Source organism: Melitaea cinxia, chromosome 14, assembly GCF_905220565.1.
Source record: "Melitaea cinxia chromosome 14, ilMelCinx1.1, whole genome shotgun sequence".
Taxonomy (NCBI): Eukaryota; Metazoa; Arthropoda; class Insecta; order Lepidoptera; family Nymphalidae; genus Melitaea; species Melitaea cinxia.
Window position 1 is genome coordinate 11049444 of NC_059407.1, and position 27837 is coordinate 11077280.

General features: G+C 32.8%; 1 protein-coding gene across 1 annotated transcript; it reads right to left on the reverse strand.

The window, feature by feature from the left end:
• Nucleotides 1-746: 746 nt before the first annotated feature.
• On the reverse strand, nucleotides 747-27837 carry LOC123659503 (transmembrane protein 184B). The gene is made up of 7 exons (XM_045594716.1): nucleotides 27673-27837; nucleotides 11859-12024; nucleotides 9391-9617; nucleotides 7094-7295; nucleotides 6564-6799; nucleotides 5345-5429; nucleotides 747-1381 (listed from the first exon to the last, which is right to left on the reverse strand). The coding sequence occupies exons 1-7, from the start codon at nucleotides 27820-27822 to the stop codon at nucleotides 1230-1232; spliced, it is 1218 nt and encodes a 405-aa protein (XP_045450672.1). The 5' UTR covers nucleotides 27823-27837; the 3' UTR covers nucleotides 747-1229.

Sequence of the window (27837 nt, forward strand, 5' to 3'; positions counted from 1 at the left end):
GAAATAATATTTTTTTTTTTTTTTTTTGTAAAGACAAAGCGACATCTATGTAGTATTTGTATATAATAACTATTTAAGAATATGGAAGTGCATAAAAATTTTAATTGGACGGCGAAGCAATGCAGTTTTGTAATTAAAGCAAGTCTCAGGCGAGACAAATATCATACATTGGCTATCTAGAAAATTTTAAGTGCAGAAATGGTCCTATCAATATTTACCTGAGTACTACGAGTATGTACAGAACGATCATTTCCATATCATGATTCTAAAAATTGTTTTTAATTTGAGTTACAGTATATTTTATCAGGATATTAGATATTTAATTGTGACTACAGTTCTAAACTGTACAAGAATTACTTCGAGGTTAGGCAGTGGCTATTTTTATCATTTAATTTTAAGCTGAAGGAGTGCTAGTTTACAATAATATATATTATAGTAAAGATAAACAATAACTTATAAAGGAAATAATTTCATGTTAAATATTCAAATTAGTCAGTATATAAAATTAATATTCGACAACTATAAAATTATCAGACACTTACCTACAATTAGTTATTACAAAATATTTTGGTGATATTTATAATTTCAAAATGGTTTACTTAGAAATAAAACCTACAGTAAATGTTATATTTGTTTGTTATTGTTAATTTAATTCTATTTTACATTTAGATACATTATTTTTTCATTGTAAATACGCTATGTTATAAACCTATTTGAATGACCCGGTGCAAGATATAAAGGTGAAATAATATTTCAATTCATTTTATTTTCTTTGATTAATGTTACATATCTGTACACCGCTGTTACAGTGTTACAAAACTACGAGCAGTTTTTTTTCTTTTTAATCTATAACTATACAATAGAACCTTGGCGCGCCATTGTCGTCGTAAAAAGGATATTTTTTTTTGTAATATATCTCGTCATAAACTAAAAAAAAAAATCACATCGTGTCAACAGCTTTGGAAGATCGGATTTTTTTCTTAATTTTAATTGGAGTTCAAAAATTTATCTCAATTTTCAGATAGCATAGGAACGTTCAGAGAAATATACCACACAATATTAAAAAATAAAAAAAGTTAGCAATATTTAAAGAACAAGAGTTATAGATATTACTCTTTGTATTTTACAAGATATTTCCGGAAAATGACTCAGTTTTGCATGCCTCCGGTTTTTTAATAAAACGGTGTACGAATTTATTTGGTATTCACATGGTAACACTGTTGATTATCTCACTGGAACTCATCATCAGAACTGAGTAGAGTCGTTTTTTCGTGATAGTTTGTGGCATGGCTGATGGTTGCTACACGTTGGGGTGGTGGTCGAGGCGCCAACGCTGCTCCTTCTTCTGAGCCACGAGTGCCAATACCAGCGCCTCGCATCACTAAATTTTTAAGGTCATATGGAATATAAATAATAGTACATGTTAATTTATACTCCTAATAAATTGTGTATGCTGAATTTCGTAAGACTACTGAGTGTTCATGTTGAATTTGCAATATGAATGTTAAATCAAATAAATCTAAAAAAAGTGTACTTATGTACGTACATACGTAAAAAGTTATACTTCAATGGCTAGCTAACTTCACGTTACTAACTTCTTTTTCGTTGACTGGCCAAGTTCAAGGTGTCGGTTTTTTTTTATGACGGTGTGCGCGCGCATCGTAAAAATTTACTCATATCATTTTTCCCTAACGTGCCAAAGAAGTATAACTTCAAAAAATATCAAAGGTAATTTTATTATTTTTCATTTAAAATTAGTTGCTGCTGAACACAAGTAACGAATTTTGTTATTTTGTTTCTGATCAGTACAAAATAAAAGAAAAACGTAAATGAATGTCATCCCTCTAATTTCCATTTTTTTAAGAACTCTATTACAATAGTGCTTATGGTATGGAAGTGTTATGTGAAGTTTGTTTTCGATAAAATTGAAAATGCAATTTATGTGCTATCTATAATTAATAATAATGTGAATAAAACAAACTCAGCAACTAAATGGAAATATTCAACTATCTGATATATATATTTTTTTTAATTCTTAAGAGACATCATGGTTAATTTGGCTTCTTATAAATCACACACCTTCATAAACTACGGCGTAGGGGGATTTTCGACACGATTTATTTTATTAGATTTAAACAATGTCAAGCACTTTATGTAGTAGTTTTAGTCTGTGGTGGCTAATCTGCTAGTTGCCAGATGAAAATATAAACCATTAATATTTATTTTATTAAGAAACAACTTCTGTTAGTTCTTTTATTTGTCATTCATTCAATTATTATTATTACTATTTAGTTTTAAGATTATTATTATTACAATTTGTTTTAAGATAATTGAAAAACATTATTAGTAAAATCAATGTTCAAGGAACAAAATCATCTAAGAAATAACTTCATTCAAATAGTTAATGTTTATTATGACAGTTTCCCTGATATTCCCTCATATTTCCTAAGGATAAGATTTTTCTTACATTGAAGCAGTTTAAAAGAGGTAACAACCATTCTTAGAAGAGATAAACCATTCTTAAAAGAGATAACTACCATTTCTTTTTGTGACCACAAAAAATTATTACAATTTATAAAAAAAAATGGCCAACACCGTTTCAGTCCAAGAATATCTATGTTATGGCACTTTAAAGAAAAGAAAAAAATTTGTAAATACATTTTTTTTGTGTGTAGTGTACTATGTCATGTAGTATGTTCTGTTGTTGGCAAATTTAAAAATACTTTTTAATAAATAGGTACTTAGTTTACTGTTAATATTAAAACAATCATAATCTTACATCTAACAACAGACATTCAGTATTAATTTACTCATAAGTATTTTAATGATTGATGAGGACAATTTTGTCAACACAATGCAATGTATGAAATAGTTACTAAATACTTTAGATCATATATGTGCAAAATGTATGAACACACACATAGCAGCATGCTAGCAACTAAATATAAAAAGCTTATTTAAAATATTTCTTACTCACCTTGTTCAAGGCCGTTTCCTAAAATTCAAATATATATTCATATATATGAAATAAAATCTACAGCAATTTGATAGAATCGTTTATTAGTGTAGTAGACGCCGGGTACAAATATTTCAATAAACTGTCTGAAGACGACATGAATATTCTTTAAAATTTAAACTTAATCTCTATAATTAAAGACAGTAATCGTTAACACCTTTAGAGCAATCTTTTATCTTCACAAAATATTAAACTTAATTAACTCTTTAGCATTAAAACTTTAAATAAGAAAAAACAGAACATTAACACGTTGCGTAAATACAAAGCTAAGTAATATAATTAACATTTTTGCCTGCTTCCTATTTTCATTTCAGTTAAATTCTTTGGTCAGGCAAAATTGGAGTTTTGACTTACCTTCGTAAAAAAAAAATCTATTTAAAGGTGGAGATAAAAACTGAACCTGTATTAAAATTTCGTTATTTTATCGATTAAAGTAAGCCTAGCTTTTTTATGGATTTAATCCTCTAACTAAAAAAAGACAAGTAACAAAAAATTATACAAAAAAAAGGAAAATAATCACAGAAAAAATAAACATTTACACTACCCAGAACTATCATATTTAGGACCTGTTTCACCAGTTGTGGATAAAAGTATTGAAGATAGATGTAAGTTTCGTAGATATAAGATCCATTAGATAAAAGTTTTTGTACCTATTATTTTTTTACCATTGGATTATTAGATATTGATATTCGCAAATTTGAATCTAAAATTTGTAGTTCATTCATTGAAGAGAAACAGGTCCTAATGGCCTATTCCACCTGCTGTTATGGTCCATTCGTAGCTTATTCGCAGGATAAACTTATTCCCCAACGGGTGAAACCGGTCCTTAAGCTTTAAGTACAAATAAAAAGGTACGACTTTATAAAATGGCAATGATTAGTCCGAACTTATACAACTAATTATTATTATTACAAATAAAAGCATATTTTTTTACTATTTTATATCTACTTTTATTATATTATGTTTCTGTAGTAACATAAAACCAATGACACACGCAAGTCTTAAAAAGTAACTTAATTTTTTTTTTTTATATTTTTCATATTATTTTTTAATAACTAGAATATTGTGTTATCTTTTTTTTAAATTTTTATAGTAAATATTTTGTTTAGATTGCGTGACACTGGCTCATGCGAGTAAAATCGGACTAGCCAAATACCTTGACAATTACAATAAAATAAAAAATAAAATATACAATTAAAAAAAAAAAAACATTACCCTATAAGCTAACCGAGCACTGAAATCCAATACTTTGTATTGTTTGAAAATATAAAACAATGTACGATAACTGATTTTTTATCATTTTATTGGAATAATGAATAAAAATAAAAATTGAAGCTTTTATTTAGGATTTTAGAATGATTGTTATTTTTATATTCCATTAAAATAATTTTTTTTTTTATACATATTTCGATGATAAAATTAGACTATGTAGCTAATGTTAATTCATGGTGTTTCCATGCTCGGTAGAAACATGTAACTTGCCAATCAACATTTTATACTATCAATTTCCGAAAAAAAAAAAAAATTGATTTTACTATGTTAAAGAATTATTTGTTTGTATTGGCATGTTACATAATCGTAGAATGATCGTTATATTAATTAAATATGTATACAATGGACAGACAGACAGCAATGCACTTCATGCAGAGCACAGCTATGGCAGAGCTTATAGTTTTTCATAAGGCAGGTGAGAAGTGACATCTGTAAGAAAATAACCAAAAAATAACAATAACTCCCTCTATCAACAGGAGTATTTAGTTACGTAAAATAAGACAAGATCCTACGTAAAATCTACTATAACACTATTACTAAAATAGCATTAAAGTCATAATATCAAAATACCGTAATTTATCATCGAAAACTTAAATAAATAAAAAAAAAAAAATACTAAAAAAATTAGAAAAAATCTTAGACTACTTACAAGATTTAAAAAATAATATACTCTATCTAAACTTTCCAAAATTGACACTATAATGTTAGCTTTAAAAGACATTCATATAAACGAAAATTGATTTCATTCTCTTAAGAATTAGGGTAAAATTGCCAATGAATGAACGAGTTGTACGGCGAATGGACAAAAATATTAGTGACTTTACTATTTTTGAAAGGCAAAAAGACACCATTCTCTCTCTATAAAACTTCTTGGTGTAATTTGTAAACCGTTTCTTCAATGTAATTGTCTAATGTCAATGAGAAAATTAAGAATTTTAATATATATTTATATTCTAATAATTCATTTATTGGTAGATTTACACTAGCTCTGTCCAATGACAAGCAAATAAATGACCAGGCAGCGGTAATCATGCACAAAAACATTCAGTCACTCACCGGAGCTGTACTGGGTGTACTGCTGGTACTGAGGGTGGAAGTTATGGAACGCATCTGTCATTATGTCTTTCGGGTTCATAGTCTCCTGCAACACAAACAAATTTTTAAGCACATTTTGGTGGAAATTTTCGAAGTAAAACTTCATGACACACGCTTGACTTGGGGAGCAAGCTGGTGAATGCGTGACGAGAGCGTTACGAAAAGTGTAATTGGGCGAGGCGAACGGAGCAAGAGAAAAAGTGCGAACACACATTTTCTTTCTCTCTTTCTCTCATAGCCGATTACATTTCGTATATCTAAGACACAGTGCAGGCCTATTGTGAAGAAGTTTTACTTCAGTCATGTAAGCACACTCGTATTTTCTATATTTAATGATTGTATCAGTTAGTGGCTTAGAAAAATATCCAGGATAGACGATTATGTTACGTCTTGCTATTGCGCAGCAGTAATTGACTATAACTATCTGGCATTGTTGACAATATCGCCTGTATTGTGTGTACACGATAATCGAGAGCAATATTGCACCAATGGACAGTGTTTAAAGGGTATTTGGCGATGGATGTGCTCGTACAGTACTGCGGTAGTATACAGTGATATAAAATGCTTAGCATTGGCTACAGTTGAAGTACAGTATTGTAGCAGAATACTGAGTACAGTGTAGTGTGTTTAAGAGTGATCGGTCGGTGTCTAGGCAAACACCGACGATCGCGGGTTTGATTTCCGCTCGGAGTGGATATATGTCTTCATTTTACACAAATATTTATTTCCGGTGTAGTCAATAGTCTTCTGGGTCTCCCCACTATGCCTCGGAGAACACGTTAAACTGTCAGGTCGTTATCATGTACTCCTGATAGCGATCGTCGCTCACAATAGGGAATATGCCAACCCGCATTGGAGCAACGCGGATTAAGCTGCGACCTTCTCCGACACGGGGAGAGAGGCGTACGGCCAGCAGTGCGGCGTAACGGGATTGGAGCACGCGGATTAAGCTGCGATCTTCTCCGACACGGGGAGAGAGCCGTACGGCCAGCAGTGCGGCGTAACGGGATTGGAGCACGCGGATTAAGCTGCGATCTTCTCCGACACGGGGAGAGAGGCGTACGACCAGCAGTCGACGTAACGGGATTGGAGCACGCGGATTAAGCTGCGACCTTCTCCGACACGGGGAGAGAGGCGTACGACCAGCAGTCGACGTAACGGGCTGAAGCGCCGTCCTCACCTTGAGGCTGCTGGAGATGGACTGCATGGTGACGGAGCGGTGCGGGTCGCGGTGCGCGTGCGCGTACACGGCGGCGGGGAAGGCGTAGCGCAGCGCCACGGCGGCCGCCAGCATCTCGATGCAGATGAGGAAGTTCTGGTAGCCGGCCGACACCGTGCCGGCCGTGGTCGGCAGGCCGTTCGAGTCGATGATCGGCGATATGACGTCGGCCTTCTCGAGGATAGCCAGCGCTACACCTAAAATAAGGTTTGCACTTATTACTCATTTGTCTAAAGGCCTATTATATATATATGATAAATAAATATAATAACAAATTTTGTGTTTCCCATTTAAGTTGCCTGATGTGTGACAGCATCGAATTCTATTTATTGGACATTTACAATCGCAAAGGTAAATGTAAAAGTTGTGGTTAATTATTTGACGTGAGGTGTAACCTATATTAGCTTCTACGGTTAAGGCCTATGGTGAATATAGATATGATAGGCTCTTAGTTAAAATTATTGACTGTGTGTTATTTTAATCAAAATTACCTTGCCAGAATGATAAGAAGATGACAGATTTTACAGTGAAGAACTTAAGCACGGGGTCGAACGGTTTCAACATTTCACGAGTCGCTCCAAGGAACAAAAAGAGACCGTACAGCGCCAGACTCACAGAGAAGTTATAGACTATCGTTATATAGAGGTAGCCTCCATCAGGACTCCAATCACCATCGTGGTAATGTCCTGCAACCTGCAAACAAAAAAATAATAAATCATAATAACTATATTAACGTAGCTTCAATAGCTGTTTAGGCTTAGCGTTTAATTTATGATTTTGAATTAGGTTTGAAGACATAACAACAGGTATGTGATCGTCATCCATTTTCGTATCCATGTCTTAATTTATTTTAAATTTAATTTCATTTTGATTTTTTAATGTTTTTAATGTACATATTATTTAAATATTTCACGTAAAAAAAGATTTTGCTTACTTTCTATTTCAAACGCGTTGGATAAAATGACTAATAACAACTAGAAAGTTATAGTTGTAATGAAATAAACATTTCTTATTTGAATACAAATCATTGTTAGTTAAGCATCAAAATTCAATGAGCATACCAATATTATAAGCGACACAAAACATAAAATAATATTGTACGCTACGAAAACACTTTTATTGCTACCTCGACTAATATTTTCTATCATTCATTCATTAATTAATTCATTAATAGGCTATGATTAAATTTACATTATGTTGTTGTAACATGACACAAAGAACACCAAAATGAAAATAAAATCTTGTAGTCGTTCAAAACGTCAAATGAAATCATTACTAATTCTGTTAAAAGAGAGTACCGGGAACTTGTCCTCGTTTGAAACGTTCTTATCACTGATAACAGATTTTGTTGATAAAATTTAATAAATCTATCTAATTGTAATATTTTAATATCTCATATTATAAACAGTTTATTAACAATAACTTAATATTATTTTGACTAAATACTTAACAAAGTTAAGTTAAGTTAGCGGTCACCAACCCGCCTGTCCAGCGTGGTGACTATGGGCAAAACACATGAGTTCACGTTATTTTTGGCGTAAACTTGTGGAGGCCTATGTCCAGCAGTGGACTGTATAGGCTGTAATGATGACTTAACAAAGTTAGTATTTTTTGATATCAAAAGATCTTATCTGTATAAAATTGAATTGCCGAAATAAACGTATACACATAAATACCAAACGACCGCGCCTGGGTAGTTATATTTTTTAAGTTAGTAATTGTTAGGACGAGGTTTGTATGAAAATAATTCGATATGTTCACGAAAACAACAAATAGGTAAAGGAACGAAGTTCGCCGGGTCAGCTATAGATTTTTTACTTTTATTTAACGGTACTAAAGAAACAGTTCAACAATATTTATTATACTTGACAAATCCTCATAAAAGCATTCTTTTCCTGAACATCTGGATACCAAAATCATTACTTTTTTGTCATACGAATATGAATGAGGTCATCTGATCAGGCAGATATTATATACCTCGAAACGTATTTATGTAATGAAAATGATGTAAACAGTAAAACAAGCGTCGAGGGATTGCTAAATGTAGGCCTTACGCAATATTTATTTAATTAGTTGAAGGATTATGAACGACTCGATCGTTTAATATATAAAACCAATAAATAAATTATCGTGTTTAAGATAAAAAAAATACGCTTTTTTCTTTGTAATAAAATTTTGGAGTAAAAAATAAATGCATCAATATGTAAGGAAAGTGAATTTAATGTAAGGCTTTATAAGAATTCAAACTATTCTAAGTAAGACATCGAATTTAGATAAGACAATATGTCTTAAGAAAACTGGCAAAAATATATTATATTATATTTATATTCAGTGACAAAAAAAAAATAACAATTTCTCATATTACCAAAAAATAAAGCGCTTTGACGCTTAATTGTAGACTAAAAAATTTAAATCAGTAATGACAAAAAAAAATCGTTATCTATGATTGTATTTGATGTTCACATGATAAAAGAATTAAATCCACACGCTGATAACTGTTTAGACTTTATACAAAATGATAAAACAGTCAAAATATTATTCATAAGGTCACACCCATACAAAAGCTTTATGACATGAATGATTCATGCCTCTAGCATCCCACTGCTGGGTCTCTTCTCCATGTAAGAGAAGTTTCCGAGCTCAATCCCCTACGCTGCTCCACTGCGGGTTGGAGGATATATTTCTCTAATATCACTATCTAATATCTATGATAACAATTGGGTCCGACAGCTTTACGTGCTCTCTGAGGCACAGTTCTCAAGTCAGCTAGAGGAAAAATAATAATTACCTGCAAAAATATGATGATAAAGGCGCAGACAGGCTTAATAAGGCAGAACTGTAGTGTTGCTTGTTTACAGAACCTCAAGAAGCCGATGGTATAAGTGGCTCCGGATAAACAGCAGGTACCGTTAACGCATGACGCTCGTACTGGCCTCCCACGCAGTTCAGACATTATATTACCTTCCCCGCCCAAATATTCGTAGCATAGGGATAGGAAACTGTAGATCACGAACGCTGAAAAACAATAGTATGGTATGGTCATACGGTCTAACAAGAGTATAACGTAGTTTTGTAATTACGATATAGGTAATATGTTTTGCTTCATTACAGCGGCAAGTTCCTCATTTAATGCACACGTAATAATAGTAGACTTAGACGCATGCCGCATGTGCGGATTTCATTTTTAGTAGTGTATATTATTCAGGTGTAGTAATCGATTTTTATTTTATATAACTAGGTCGGTAAACAAGCGTAAGGCACACCTAATGGTAAGGGATTACCGTAGCCTAAAAATGCCTGCAACACCAGAAGCATCGCAAATGGGTTGAAGACCCTTCTGGGACCCAGGAGCTCTGGTCACCTTACTCACCACATGAACACAATACTACTTAGAAGCAGTATCACAGTATTTAGCTGTGATCTTCTGTAAGGTCGAGGTACTTCCCAAGTCGGGCTGCTCCAGATTTTAAGCATGATATTTCCTGTTGTGCTCTACCTGTTTCAAATGTCGACAGCAAATGGTATGTGGTAAAGTTTTTATAAAATTGTGTTGTGCCATAAAATTGTGTATAAACAAACATTATAATTATGTTAAATAAATAAAACAAGATAGCAAAAATATTTTAATTGACTTCAAAACAAGAAGGAGGTTCTCAATCCGACAATATTTATATCTGTTACGTCATAGTCCGGTCAAATTAAACCAAAAAATAAGAGTGAAGCTACATAAATTTACAACAAGCTGAAAATTGGTGAAATCGTTCAAAATATAATTATAAAATTTGGAAGTTCCCCATCTTTCCCCTGTATGGAATTTTTTTTATTTAAGGTCAAAGGTAAAAAAATGAGTGTTGTGCGATTTTCAGCAAAACGGTAAGTTTTATCATTAAAATACTTCAGACAAAAATTGTACATCATATAATTATCTATAAAATATTTTATTAACAGCTTTGCCATCAACAATACGTGTATTTTTCTGTATATTCTTTTTTTAAGTGCAATAAAGTATATAGTATAATAAAGATGGGAAACTATCAAATTTTATTTATAACTAGCTGACCCCGTAGACGTTGTTTTGCCATATATGTTATTAACCCCCTTAACCCCCCGCCACCCTTATAGCTTAGGGGTATGAAAAATTGATATTGGCCGATTTTCAGACCTACCCGATATACACACAAAATTTCATAAAAATCGGTCCAGCCGTTTCGGAGGAGTATGTTAACTAACATTGTGACACGAGAATTTTATACTTATGTAAGATTATATTTAGAACGATTTCACCAATTTTCAGCTTGTTGTAAATTTATGTAGATTCGAATGTCTAAACTGACCGGACTATCATTACTTTTACTGGGTGTATCGATTTTGATTTTTTATTTATTTATTTATTCGAAAGCGATGCTTGGCAGGCGGCGGTCTCATTTAAATTTTAGCGTGATCTAACGAGTAGTTTTTGAGTAATTCTTAATAATGTGTATTAATTGATTCGATTATTCGTGTTGTTCTCATTTTATTAATTGTAAATATAATTTGAAATTTGTTTTTCACTGTTATTTGTTTTTTTTTTCTGAGGCGTCATATAGGTACATTTATATTTCATATACAACTACGCAGAAATTAGCTATCGTGGTAGGTGTCGGTATGTTCAATCCCCTTGATAGTAATTATTTATATGGCCGATACAAATGTTTGTTCTGGTCTGGATGTTTGTGCTAGCATTGAATGCGGACCCAAGACAGAAATTTCATAGCAATAGTTGTGTGAATTGTTTATTTATTTTAAGCGTTACCCATCAAACCCATACATAGAGAAACATAACTTTCATTAACCAAATAAGGGCAGATCACGGACATATTATAAACAAACAGATCACAATGATACAATGACGTACTACGTGGACATAAACGTCAAAGTATATTTCTGAACTAGCCTAGGAGAACAATGAGCGATTCTATCCCATAGCAACTGTATTGACATGAAAGTCATTAACGGATTAAGTTTCGTCTAAGTAAGTCATTTCAAGACGATAATAACTACAAGTATAGGGTTATTTAATGTTATTAAGTTGAGGGTAACATTGGTTTTTTATGGCGTAATTATGGCATATATTATTTTACTTTTAGAGTTAGTTGACGCATACTTTGAAAGTAAAGACTTACTCAATTTGTTGAATCAGTTTAGAGATTTTTTCCTATAAATTATTAAGTAAACATTACTATATGTATAAACGAAAGAAATTAAAATGAAAAATACCTTCATAGCAATCCCTGACCGTAAAGAAGTAAACATAATACGAATTGCCATTGAAGAAGAGAAGCGAGATCCAACTGTAGCAGCCATAGATCGGTACGATAAACAATATGCGTACTATCCAACGCTGCTCCGACGGGTTTGTGTACCAGCGCAGGTGTTGATAAATCTGCAATGAATTAATACAATGATATAAATAACGTTACAGGTGTTTCACTGAATGTAACATATTGTTTAAATAATGAAAACTCTGACAACATACTTTATTAACGGAAAATGTAAACATTGGGAACATTCATCTATCAAGAAAATTTAACAATGGAATTATGACGCATCTCTCAAGAGAGTTATGAAACTATTTATAAATCGTATTTCAGTTCTCAATATAGACTGCTGACACTGCTTCATATTAATATTTTTTAATAATTTGTTGCATTGAGACACATATTTTGTTTGTTCGTTTTCATAGATGTAGGTAACTGATTAATTTTCTCTTCGATTCACTAGCTCATAAATCACTGGCTTTCCTAGTTTTGAGAGACCAGGAACCAACTTATTATGTTATTAAGTACATAGTTTTACAAATAAAGTTTTCTTATTCTTACTTTTGTACGTGAAGTCATTCGTGCTAATATAGCAATATTAAAACCCTATTAACTAAATGAAGAAGATGATTTTCCTGACGTTATAGTTGTAGCATTATTACGTTTACATAAGTTTATTCTCTCCATCTATTATATCATGATATCATCTATATATCTGCTCCATCTTTTTATCTAAACCACCTGCCTAATTTGAATAATAAGTTTCCTTTTTATGTCTGAGTTGTCTGGAAGAAATGGCTAGTTAGTCATAAGTCCGCCCATTGTACTTCACTGTCTGTAATATATTTATGCTCTTCTTTTTTTGTCATATATTTGTGGTGGACAATAAAATAAAAACAAAATAAATAAAAATGTAAATTACTCATAGTTCAGTCGTGCTAGATTATTTTTTGTATGAACACCTGAATTTCTATTATTGTCGAAGTCATCAAACGTTATCAGCTGTAAAACTCGGTCCGCTTTCGTCGTAAACGATAACGACACGTTCAGAAACAAACGCGTATTTTAGATATAATTACGAACCTTATCGCATCACACATCATGATTCAAATAGTCTATATTCTAGAAAGTTTCAACACCTCGATAAAGATACAGTTCTCGATATTTTATGAACGTCTTATGTTTACACTTGTGGAGTATTTACACAATAACTGATGTGTATGAAAGGAAGTTAATTCCCGGTACGGTGTCTACAAATTAAACGTAACACCTTACACTTAACAGTCCCTACAAGAATTTACGCATTACGGATTAGAAAGCAAAAACCTTTACGGCCTATACAAATGTTTGCCATGAGCGGGGATCGATTCTACGACCGTCAGCGCAAGCATTGCTGTGACGGCTGCGTCAACGTGTTGTCGAATTACATTCGTGTATAGGTTTCCTTTTATTTCTCTTTACACATAGTTAAGTATCAAATATTTTTTATTTCTCTTTACACATACTTAAGTATCAAATATTTAAGATTCTTCATTGCTCAGATACATTTATAATTCTCTTATGTGACAACCTTATTCTAAAACAATTCATATTATTGACAAAAACAGGCATATTATATATATTATACCTATCTCGAAAAATAGAATATTCAGCTTTTTTTTTAAAGAAACAACAAAATAGTTTTCAAATTATTGTAGTTTAATTATAACCATTTCTTTTTGTATCGATGCTTTCAAAATGACGACGACATTCTAGACAGTATTAAAAGTTTCAATTTAACCGCACTTTCAAATCTATTTTTCGCCAAGGCCGTCTGTGATCTTATATTGGTGAACGCCAGTTTTATATTCTACCTCAATTCCAGTTTTAGTAAATGATTGACCGATTTAAACTGTATCGAACATTATCTTAATTTATTTAATGTATCAAATAAAAACGTATCTTCGAAATGTATGTACGCGCATAACTTCGAAACGACGACTTCAAATTGGTTTCTTTTTATTTGTGTTCATTATTCTCAAAAAAAGTTTAGTATAATGACACAACTTTTTCTGATTTATCGCGGTTAATTAGATTTTTTACATGCCCGACGTTTCGGATACTTTACAGCAAGGATGGTCACGGGAGGACTTCCGTGACCATGGTAGAAATCCGAAAAAGTTTTCATTATAATCAGCGAAATTCGCGTAAACATTAGAAAACAATATAGGAATATAGAATCGCTAGATCAGTAGTCTAATATCTTTAAACGAGCAATTCTTTTATATATACACACATATTGTATATACATATATATGAAACTCGGAAACCAACGATTCTCGTGAAATTTAGTATGCAGGGGGTTTAAGGGGCGATAAATCAATCTAGCTAGGATTCATTTTTAGAAAATGTCTTTTTATCCCTGTTTTTAGGCAATGAAAAAATGGCTACAATATCATTAGAATACGAAGGTAAATTTGTTAATAAGGTTATAATAGCTCCAGTGGAAAATCGGCCGGTCGGGACTGACCAAGAAGACCCCGGTTCAAATCCATGTTTCCAGATCGATTATTTTTTTCCCCCTTTTTTCAAAATGCACTCGTGATTTATCATTCAAATAATCAGTTCATATTTTTCGGTTCATAGTTGTCGGTAACATCGAAAATATTTTATTAAAATAAAATAAGTAACATATATATATATATATATATATATATATATATATATATATATAATATTTAATATTTAATAATTATTATTCATATTTTATCAATATGTAATTCGTAGTTATTTAAATATGATTTCCAAAATAATAATATTATTATTTAAAGATAAAATTTGCAAGATTTATTTGTGTATTAAGTTCTTAATATTAGGTATATTTAGAATACATTAGACAAATAAAGTAATTTAATCTAATTTATGTCTTGTAAAAAAGGTGAAAATGTGCAGATATTATATTTGATAAACATGATTACTTTAGGAACACGATTCTTTAGGATTTCGTAAGCGTCGGATGTGCTTATTTATAACTCGTGCCATTTAAGAATAAATTTAGAAATTTCAAGCGATGTCAAATATTGAACAAGGAATATGGTTTGAACAAAAAATAATTTTAATAATATTAGTATCATAATGATGACACTGTAATGATTCTAGTGTATCTATTAAAATTAACAATTTTAACCGAAACGCTTCAGCCTGTAATATCCCACTGCTGGGCATAGCCTATGCCGCATAGGCCTCTCAGAAGGATCAGAGATAAACCCACCACGCTGCTCCAATGCAGGTTGGCGGATATTCCCTACTATGAGTAACGATCGTTATCAGGTGTACATGATAACAACCAGGACCGACGGCTTAACGTTCTCCCCGAGGCATGGCGGGGAGATCCACAAGGACTGCACAAACACTCAGCCCGCGGCAAACTGTATGGTATAACTGTATATCTGTATGGCCAATACAAGTTTTTATCATGTCCCGCACATGATCGAATCCGCAACCGCCACAAACAACAATGCTGTGACCGTTGTGGCAAGGCGTCGTCAACCGAAAACTCGCATTTTATTTTTATACAACAAAGTCGGCAAATAAGCATAAAGCTTACATTATAGTGAGTGATTATTTAACGTAGCCTTTAGACGCCCACAACACCAGAAGCATCGCAAGCGCGTTGCCGACCTTAAGTTAGCCACAATCCTCCAAAAGCTCTGGTTATCTTAATCACCATAGAAACACAACACTACTTGAAAGAAATATTATTTATCTGCAATATTCTTGTAAGGTCGAGGTACTAGTCGGGCTGCTCCAGATTATGAGCAGGATGTTTCCTGGTGTGCCCTACCTCAGTTAAACTTTTACAATCATTCTCCATAAAAACACGAATGTAATTAGACTTGCAGGTATAAACGCAGATTTGCATAGTTTTAATATCTTTGTCTTGCCATAATTATACATTGAGAAATCGGTAGACAACACAGTTTAAATTAGTGTATGATATCGTATATTCTCGTATATTTTTGTCATTTGTTTTTGTTTAATCAGATATAATAACAAAAATTACTGTGAATGTGTTTCAATAGCAATCTGTTTCCTGTTGCGGACTTATTTAAATAATAATATATATAATTTTATTTCCTCGTGAAGCATTTACTTAATCAAGGAAGTAAAGAACCCTTAATTCTTAATATGATATAGCTGCGTAATGCATTTCACTTTAGTAAAATATTTTCCTTTTTTACAGTCTATACTTTCAATAAGAACGGTTCTTTATTTATAAAACTAATTTTAAAGAGAAAAGTAAACGCAAAAATTTCTCTCTGTACATAGTTCCGCCTGTCAAAGAAAGTTATCATTAAACCGTTCTATGTAAGAAACTACCCAAGTTTACAATGTTGCGCTTTACATATGGCGACTAAAAAAAACAAATAATGATCTAAGAAAAAAATTGGAGACCGATTTAAAAAAATACCGAAACCTTCCTTAGCGTTCAACTTAGATCTTATGGTATAATACATATTACATAAAGCAATAATATTACTATTATATTATAATAATATATCGGCCGATGTTTAGCCATTGTGAACTACGAAAAAATCTTCGACTACATCGACACCAGGGCTGTTCTTGGAGTCTTTGCAGCGGTGCCAAGTCGATTGGCGTTATGTGGAGATGCAGAGTAATCTTTATGTGCTCACAAATATGTCAGTCTAAGTTCAGAACCACCAGACAAGACCCATCCAGCTGCTTCGATGTGTAGGGCAAAGTGATGTTAAATCACTAAAAGTCTTCACCAACCAACTGGAGAAGGTCTTTAAGATACTATCGTAGGATGGAATGGGCATCAATGTCAATGCAGAGTACCTCACGCATCTCCGCTTTGACGACGACATAGTTTTAATGGTAAAATTTATGGATGTCTATACTCGGAATCTCAGGGAAAGGGTCAGAAATGAGACTATCCGGCAGAAGACGAAAGTGACTGACATAGTTCAGACATGTAGCAAACTGAAGTGGCAGCGGGCTGGCCATATTTGTCGTAGATCCGATAATCGATGGAGCAAGAAGGTTCTCGAATAGAGGCCATGGCTCGGCAAACGTAGTGCTGGACACCCTCTAGCCAGATGGACAGACGATTTGAGAATGGTAACTGGCAGTGACAGAATGGCTAAAGCGAGTGGTAAGATTTTGTACCTTAGGGGAAGCGTCTTACGTCCAGCATAGACTGTTTTAAAAGGCTGATTATAAAGATGATGATTATTATTATAATAAATATTGAAATAAATAAAAATACGTACAAGTCAAGCTTTAGTTTTATCTATATTACAATTTTATTAGAATAAATTAGATATGCTAAAACGTGTACTTTATTCATTTAAAAATACATCCTAATACGAATTCGGTACCTACAGATTTTGTATTATAATTAATTCAAGCCTTTATACGACCTTGACAAGTTGTTGCCATTTTATAAAGCGGTTTCGGTTTAAGGACATTATGAAAACAAGCGCGAAATAAAAAGTCTCGAATGTTCTCAGACTTCTTAGAGAAATAGTCAATAATGCTGGGAACATGAACACACGTTTGACTATTAATTACTAGTTTTCTGCTCGCGGCTTTGCCTGCGTGATTTACACGATATTATCTGTTCAGTTTTATCCTATTAAAATAAAGCCTGGAAACACTAGTGAAATAAAATTTTAAAGTTGGTCCAGTCGATTCTAAGTTTGTTTGTTGAGTTGAGAAATCAATATTTCCTCTTTATAATATAAGTGAACTAGACATCATCTCTATTGTACTTCAACTTACGCCCCGACAGAAGAGAACTGGCCTGTTTCAACTGTGGTGGATAAACTTCATCCAGCAAATAAGTTACGAATATACTATAACAATAGGAGTTAGAATAGGTTATTAAGACCTATTTCGCCTCAATGAAGTAATTAAAATATTTAGATAAAAAAATTCAATAGAAATATCCCATAAGTATAGTGAAATTTGATAGTGAAAAATAATAAAATATCATAAATATGTATACCGTCATCCATTAAAAAGTTATCCACAATTGGGGAAACAGTTGGCAGTTGTCAAGGCCTATTATGTACCTATATATAGTTTATCCTGTAAATACGGTATAATAATAAGTTACAATTAGACTTTAAGAACAGGAGGTAGAAATAGGGCAATAGGACCTGTTACATCTCAATTAATAAACTACAAATTTTAGGTCCATATTAATTATTAAGAATTATTTCTTAAATACAGTAAAATTTGATCGTGAAAAAGAATAATACATCATCGTCATCCGTCAAATAGCATTATCAACAATTGGTGAAACCGGCCTTTAGATTAAAGAGTTATTCGAAAAAAAAAAACAGTACTCTACGACCTTTTAAAATCAATCTCCGTTAATCAACGATGAGCCATCGCCAGTCGTATCGATAGAGGCCTTTCCTACATATTATTAAAATATTCTATGTAGATTCGATCAGTTATAAAACTAAAGTAAACCTATCCAAATTTTTCTTTCAACATGCTTTTAAAAACTGCCACTAATATTTAAAACTTATTTTGTGTAGATGTTATGTGTAGTGAAAATGGTTATAGAAAATACCGAGAAAATAAATTAGTTAACAAATTGTAGTCTAAAAAATGAATCAATCATTTTTTTTTTTTCTATTAATATCAAATGTCTAATTATCCTAAATTAATTACACTAAAATCATAATTTGAAATTGGAAAACTGCAATTTTTAATCGACATTAATATTTAAAAACGTGAGTTTGTTTTCGCTTTAAAATGTCTGTTTATCAAAAAAAAGAAAATTATAAACTTTATAACTTAACATTCCGATGTATGAAAACAGCATAAACACAAACATATAAATACTTTTAAAAAGGTGCACGGGTAATCTTATTGTTAAATAATTTGATCATATAGGTATTACGTTTTCTCCAGATTTTAGACTGACACTGTTTACATTATAATACTCATTCTAAAGACAACGAACAGCTACCCAACTAGTGTATATTAATACACCATTAGGACATTATTACTATATATTTCTATATCAAAACATAATATTATCATTAACATAAATAAAGCGCTCATAAAATCGATAACTCAGCAACTTATAAATATTAGAAGCGTTAGACCGTGTCTATTAAATGTCAGAGTATCTACATTTTCTCAATAATCTGCAATTATTGACATAATTAAAGTTAAAGAAGAAGGAAGCGTGACATGTTGAACACGAACACTCGATTAACTCGTCACATCGTGAGATCACTATCTTTGGTATAACTTTCACTGTCTACAGAGAAAATGCAATGGCATTAGAGTTCATTAAAAATGAGCGATAGAAAATGGTAAATTCAAAAAATGATATTCTATTATTTAATACTATTTACACCCGGGAGGTAATGGATGGATATTTCTGATACAGATACGGATACGGATATTTGAATTAAGTTATATCGGTTTCGTTTACAGTTACAAATATTAAATAACGATAGTTTCGGTGCCGTCGCCGATTTATATTAAAGTAAGATTATAATACAAGAAACGCGTGCGGCTGATTTCCGTCAGACTCAGCCACTGTTCGAAATTACCCAATACTTTTACATCTGCATCGGCACGGTTAGGTTTATTTTTTAATTGAAATTTCGATAAAAGTAGCTCATCGTCAGATTTCATCATCATCATTATCAAAACATCTGTAATTTATACCCCGTATATAATTAAAATATTTTTTATGAAATACTTGTGTTACAATATTAGTTAACATACTCCTCCGAAACCGCTGGGCAGATTTTTATGAAATTTTATGTGCATATCGGATAGGTCTGAAAATCGGCCAACAATTATTTTTCATACTCTTAAGTGACAAGGGGGGAGATTAAGGCGGCTAATTATATATGTTGCAGTCAAAACTCTTAACCAGTCAAAAGCACTATTGACTAGCAAAATCAGTCAGAAGTACTTTTGACCGTTTGCTTTAGTCAATAATACTTTTGACTAAAATAACAGTTAAAAGTACTTTTGCCCAATGGAGCTGGTTAAAAGTACTTTTAACTAAATGATTCCGTCAAAAGTGGTTTTGACACGTTGTATCAGTCAAAACTCTTAAATATATAAGGTGGTCGATAAAAATAACGACAAACGGTAATATAAACTTTTATATTACTCATTATTAGTGGAGAACGTGCTGATATTAGAATAAAAATGAGCGACTACGAAAAGAAAGAAGGCTATTTGCAAATAATTTTAGCGATGGAAGATACGAAAGATAGTCATTTCAATGTGATGACAAAAGAAAAATTTGAAAAGTTTACAATGGATGTGGAAGACGCGAAATTTAATGAAAAGGAAACACCATTACAGTACAGTAGACTACAACGCTTTAACACATTGAAGTTTGTGGCATAAAAAAATAGTTACAAACACAGAACCTGTCAAATATTTTTGCCGGCTGAGGAAATCTACGACATTATTGATGCTGCTCATATTTCTATAGGGCATGGTGGTCGCGATAGACTTAAGAATGAAACGGCAAAAAAGTACGCTAATGTTACAAAAGAAATGATTAATATATATTTATCAATGTGCGAAGTATGCCAAAGGAAGAAAAACAAGAAAAGGATGGGTCAGGTTTAGAAACTGATCCTGCACACTGAAATGAACAGCCGCTGCCAAGTCGATCTGATTGACATGCAGTCGCAAGAAGATCGCGGGCATAAATTTATTATGGTTTATCAGGATCATTTGACTAAATTTATTCACATCTAACGAGTTAATAGTGCTTTTAACTGACGCTTTTTTGCAGTTAAAACTACTTTTGACGGAGAGCGTCAGTCAAAAGTATTTTTAACCGCGAATTTGCAGTCAAAAGTACTAATAACCAATAATTTTCAGTCAAAACCACTTTTGACCAACTTGTCCAGTCAAAAGTACTTTTGACTGATTTCGCTAGTCAATAGTACTTTTGACTGGTTAAGAGTTCTGACTGCAACATATACATATATGGCAAAACAACGTTTGGTGGATCAGCTAGTAAAATTATAAATTAATTTTATCATAACTACTTACGACAAATTAACTGTAACATTACAACAACTTAGAAAATAAATTTAAGAATGACGTCAATATTTTTTTAATTAACTGTACCCGCGACTTTGTTCGCATGCGAAATTCTATCTGAATACTCATTATTTTTTTAACGGCGTTATCATGATCCCATGCGAATTATGCGATAAAAAGTATATATTGCTATGTGACCTCTTTTATCTTATTTAACCATTCTAGAGACAGATATCCAGACTTATAGACAAACATTTAAAAACCTTTTTAGAAAAAACAATAGTTTATTTTCCGCATAAATGCTGATTACGTGAGAATTCCGGAATAAAAAGAAGCCTATCTGTGGCTCCAGAACCTGTCAGTTACAGTCCCATAAAAATCGGTTCAGCCGTTCCGAAGATTAACCCGTATAAACAGAAAGACAGACAAAAAATTAAAATCATTTGTTTATGTTTTAGTATCGTGTAAATATATACATACACTTGAAAAGCCATTTAGGGGGATTTGGCGTAATCGCCACGCGTGCAAGGCGGGTTGGCGATCGCAATTGAGACCATGTGTTTAGAAGGCGCTCTAGCTGTTTTTCCTTCTATCGCTTCTTACGATACCCACGGGATGAGCTGCTCATTTCGTCTTCAGACACTGCTACGCCGGTTACCACGCGGCGAAGCAGTGCCTGAAGACGAGTCTTCAACCAGTGTGTGTTGCCAGTGATGACATATGGATCCCAAACGTGGTCGCTAAATATGGGCCTCATAAGAAGGCTCAAAGTTGCTCAGCGGGTGATGAAGAGGGCAATGCTCGGTATTTCCCTACGTGATAGAGTAAGAAATTAGGAGATCCGTAAGAGAACCACGGTAACCGACATTTCTCGAAAGATCGCACAGCTGAATTGGCAATGGGCAGAGCACATAGCTCGAAGAACCGATGGCCGATGGGGCGAAAGGTTCTCGAGTGGCGACCGCGTACCGGGCGCCGCAGTGTTGGCAAACCTCCCACGAGGTGGACCGACGATCTGGTCAGGGTCGCGGAAAGCCGCTGGATGCGTGCTGCGCAGGACCGATCGTCGTGGAAAACATTAGGGGAGGCTTATCCTCAGCAGTGGGCGTTCGTGAGCTGATATGATGATGATGATGATGATGACGATGATGATGAGAATGATGACGATGATGATGATGATGATAATGAGGATGATGATGATGATGATGATGATGATGATGATGATGATGATGATGATGATGATGATGATGATAATGATGAAGATGACTTGACAAGCAGTTATTTTGAAATCATAGATAGATACTTCTACTTTATTTATGCGTATAGATTATTTATTTTATATGAAAGGTGTATAATATGTTTTTGTACGTATATTGAGCTATTTGATTTTTTGTAATTTGATTTATTTACGTGTACTGTATATAATATGTAATTTGAGTAATCTATTTTTATAATTTATTGTTAATTTTATCAATATTTTCTCTATTTTTGGAGGTTGTCTGTAAGAGGTTATAAATTTCAAATGTGCAATAAAGTGTTAAGTAAAAATAAATAAATAAAATTTTACAAGGTGTATTACAACTTAGTAAATGCGTTTGGAAAGAGAAAAGAAGTTCGTGTACGATAATTAAATATGTAATTGGTACGGAAATCATATAGCTAACAAAATAAAAAATATTCCTTAGAACCGTGAATGGCCAAGTATCATACTTATATGCAGTAAGCCGTAATGGAGCGTAACCGAAGACGGTATACCTACTAACTACAAGATACGCCTACACGATTGCGAATAGGTATAGTAAACTGTTTTAAATTTTATACTTAATCATTACATCTTCCGAAATTCTTTAATATAAAATTTATAAAATAACCTTTACTTATATCAGGCTATAATCTGAATAAACATACGAAATAAATTGTTTTTGTTAACATTTCTTAAGGGGAGCTGTTTCAGGTATTCCAGCAAAACACGTTTCTAGTTATTCATTTTTGAAATAGTAAACAGTGAAATTGTAATCTAATAAATTTAATTAATATTGTTTAGGGTATACTTTAGGGATTATATCCGATGGAAACATGATTTGATAAATTTGGCTCGATAGAATAAATTCACAAAGTTACCTCTTTTCGGGTCATATTATGTTCTATTTTCGGTTTTATTTTTAAAATAACTGATTTAATATTATGAGTTACTTACCTAAATAAAGGTCATATATAACTGGAGGTATTTCACCCGATGTTTTTTTTTTTAATAAATTTATTAATTTTTTATCGATTTTTCAAGTGATTTTCGATCCGCGCGAGGCGCTCGCATTGTCCAGCGGGACGTTACCGAGATAGGACGTGTGACGATTTTTTGCGCGCGAGTCCCTTCTGTTGCGTAAAGCATATTTTCATATTATAATAATTTTGATTAATAGAACTAATAATAATAGCGAACAAAATATGGTAAGTTTTATTTCTCGTATTTTTAATATTAGTGCGGATTCAATATCCGTACCTACTGACCACAGTCTAACTTTATCAGTAGGTTCAAAAAGAAGAATAATAAATACATTATATGGAACTATTCACTTATTACAGTACGGACGTGGAGTACGAAGAATTTCGCACACCGACTCCCCATATTTTGTCTTTGTCGCTCGCATATAAACATATTTAATAATATATTCAATTTTAAAAATAATAAATTCAATTTTTCTGTTCAGGATCAATGCAATTGTGTCCAACGTAGCTTCAAAAGCACGAAGTTTGGTCGAAAATGTGAACACAAATAAGGTAGAGTGCTTCAACAGCGTAATAGCAAAATTTACTGGAGGCAAAAGAATAAATTTTGCTTTAAAAGGTGGCTACCAAGGAAGGTGTGCAGCCGCCGTTGTTTCGTTTAACACGAAAGCTGCAGTATCAACAATCCAAACTGTTAACTTACTTAAAAGGTAACACTTCTGGAGGTAAAGCAAGAGAAATTGAAGAACGACGTGCAAAAAAACGAAAATTAAATATGGAAAACCCAGTAAAGAAACGAAGAGTGCTAAAAGACTTAAACAATGGGCAAAACGACTATGGTTCAACCTGTTCAGCGCCTGATATGTCGCCAAAAGAATGAGAAACAGCAAAGAAAGAATTTCTAAAAAATTTAGAAACTGTTACATCTGACAGACACAAGGTAGAAAGATCTACGATACTGCAGAGAGACAGTGGCGAGTGGCTTGAAATCAGAAAAAGCCTAGTAACTGCTTCAAACTTAGGCCTTATATGCAAAAGAAAAGTAACCTCAAGTACAGCTCCTCTCGTAAAAAACTTACTTTACAGAAAAAATTTGTCCCATGTCACGACTGTTGCACACGGAGTCGAGCTTTGCTTTGCAGCAATTACAACAGCAGGAAGGTGTTATCATTGCACCCTGTGGTTTATTTATTGACAAAGATTACCCTTTTATAGGGGCAACCCTTGACGGCTTAATTGGACATGATACTATTGTCGAAGTCAAGTGTCCAATTGCAGCATATAAAAAAGGACTTTCTACTGCAGTAGAAGAAAACAAGATACGAATTCTAAAGTATAATAAAAATATTAAAACAACCACAATTAATAAAAAAATTAACTGGTATCACCAAATACAAGGTCAGTTGCACGTATCAGAACGACAAAAGTGTCTTTTGGCCATATGGGCAGGCGAGAATGAAAAAATATACACACAATTGATAGAAAAGGATGATGTATTTTGGAATACTAATATGAAACCTAAATTATTAACATTTTATATGAATTGCTTGCTGCCTGAAATAATAGACAGTAGAAATGCAAGAGGTATGCCCATTAGAGACATATCAAGTCAAAAGGAATATGAAAAGCTTGCCATAGATCCCCCTAATCCTAGCTCTGATAACCCTGATGATTCAATGCCGGCACAAAGCACATGCCAATTAAAATTAAATGAGTTTTAAAATAATTTTGACACTAGTTTAAACTAAGCAACGCTACATGTCAAACCTTACACTCGTACACAGCTAAAAATGAATAATCTAAATTATATTTTTAACCGACTTCCAAAAAAGGAAGAGGTTCTCAATTCGACTGCAATGTATGTGACTTCAGAACTTTTGACTGGGTGGACCGATTTCGACAAATTTTTTTTAATCAAAAGGTGGTGTATGTCATTTGGTCCCGTTTAAATTTATTTGAGATCTAACAACTACTTTTCGAGTTATATCTAATAATGCGTTTTTACTTGACGCTTTTTTCGTCGACCTACGTTGTATTATACTGCATAACTTTTTACTGCTACCCTAGTTTGATACCATGATAAGAAAACCAGGATCTGATGATGAGATCCTAGAGAAATCGAAGGAAACTCTCGAAAATCCGCATAACTTTTTATTGGGTGTACCGGTTTTGATAATTTTTAATTTAATCGAAAGTTGATGTTTATCATGTGGTCACATGTAAATTTTATTGAGATCTGATAACTACTTTTTGAGTAATCTTTGATAACGCTTAGATACTTGACTATTTTTTCGTCGATCTACATTTTATTACTTGTCGATGTAATTGAAGTCGGTTTTTTTCGTTTGCGAGCAAATACAATTATTTTTTATTTTAAGTAAATACAATTACAAAATTCAAAAGTCAGTCTGTCTGTTATATTTTTACGCCTATGCCGATGAAGTAATTTTAAAATTCATCAACATCGGAGAACTAATTTAATTACAGACTATTTTATTGAGATGATACATAATAATATTTTAAAATTCGTAATGTAATTTGTTTCATTTGATACCCGTTATTCTATTTATGTCAAACAGTCTTTAAAATAAATAACCCTAAAATCCTTTACTTCTTTCATTTATTTACGAAACTAGATATTATTTATTACTACTATAAAAAATGATCATAATAAATGCCTTTCTATTTTAAAGCCAAATAAAATTATCCTACTGCTTAATTCTGCACTGTGTCAGTGACGGCGGGGTCACGTTTGCAATGCGAGTTCACTGCCGCAGTGTCCGCGCGAAGTATTATTACGCGCGGCCGGCTCAGCGCTAAATGCCTACTTTTGCAGGAATACCTAGCCTTAAATCTCATTTCATAGTTAAAATTATCATAAAAAAGTTATTTAAAAAAAAAAAAATACAGTCGAATTGAGAACCTCCTCCTTTTTTGGAAGTCGGTTAAAAATGATAAATATATCACTAAGCGTAAAATCAATACCGATATGTACTACCTTTTACATTTTTATAAAGATCGTGCAGGGAAAATTATTCTAAAATAAATTAATGTTTTAAAGCAAAATTGTTATTATTACTCATTGAGACATTCGACATAACACTACGCGATCATGATTAATTTTTATCAAACCCAAACGTTATCAATCCCATAGTTTTAAAATATTGTTGTCTATTGGATAAATATGTACTTGTAATAATTAGTCCAAATATACTGTTAGAGTGTCACCAACCCGTCTGCCCAGAGCGTGGTGACTATGGGCAAAACACATGAGTTCACGCCATTTTTGGTGCGAACTTGTGGAGGCCTATGTCCAGCAGTGGACTGCGATAGGCTGAAGTGATGATGATGAAATGAGAGTGTTAGTTAGATATCAAATCTAAGATTGTATTTGTAACTGAATAATTGTTATTAAAAGACAGAACATCTTTGATCTATTGTAGCTCATTACAATGAATGAGATTAGACCTCAATATGATGTTTGCGATCTTATTATTTGTTATAAAAAAAAATTGCATCATTCTACAAAAATCACTAGCTTTTGTTACAATCTTGATAATTGGACAATTGTAAATCTTTAATACACAATGTGAATCACGCATAACTAAATTATTAAGGCCGAAATTACTAACTGAGTACTACAAAAGTGCAAGTTAGAAATTTGTTGAAATTTTACGATGATCTGAAGTAGCGGTAGCCTTTTTTTTTTGGCCGACTGAAATTTGAAAATAGTTGTTCAGATTTTTTTGAAGCGGACGACCTTTTTTTTCAGCTGAATGACACTGTCAACACTGAAAACTGTTGTTTAATGTAATTTATATATAAAAACATGAATTTCAAACATATTTTTTTTTGTTTTTTTGGGTATTTTTTTGGGTATAATTGTTCCGCCAGTACGATAATTTCACGGCACTTTGTCGACCAGACGGGCAAAAATTTCTGGTAACACTGATATAACGGTGCGTTAACGTAGCACTAGCTTTCGCTTTTCTCAGGTTCGATACCTGCTAGTGACAAACATTTGTATAGGTCATACAGACATTTGCCGCGGTCTGGGCGTTTGTGTTTGTACAATGTTTTTTTCGAGATCCCTGAGACAGGAGTAAATCTTACTAGGCGACGTTGAGTGTGAAGTGTTTAGATTGCACAATACGAATGATTTAATAAACTACTATGAGTAATTTAAAAGGTATTCAAGATTGAATAAATCATAAATAAATAAATATCTTATAACATACACACATGGTCGTCTGTTCCTATGGTAAGCAACTTAATTTTTTTGTTACAGGTAACAGTCGACTGTTATAATTATTTTTTTTAATAAATATACATAGAAATAATACATATATAAATATATAAATACAAATATTACACCCACACTTAGGCGGGAATCGAATCCGTAACCTGCGGGACAGAAAGCAGGGCCACTACAAACTGCGCCAACGAGCTAGTCAAAATCATAAGTCTAATGATAAGTAATAAATAATATTTACCTGTTGGCAAGTTATGAATAATGCGGCCCATACAAATATGCCCGCAATGACCTGAGCAGACCGGGTCTCGAGGAACACAGAAGTCAGCATCTCGTGTGTATTCTCAGAGATTGGCTGTGCTGTCACATTTATTGTGTCAGTTGAACTCATCCTGTAAACAAATAA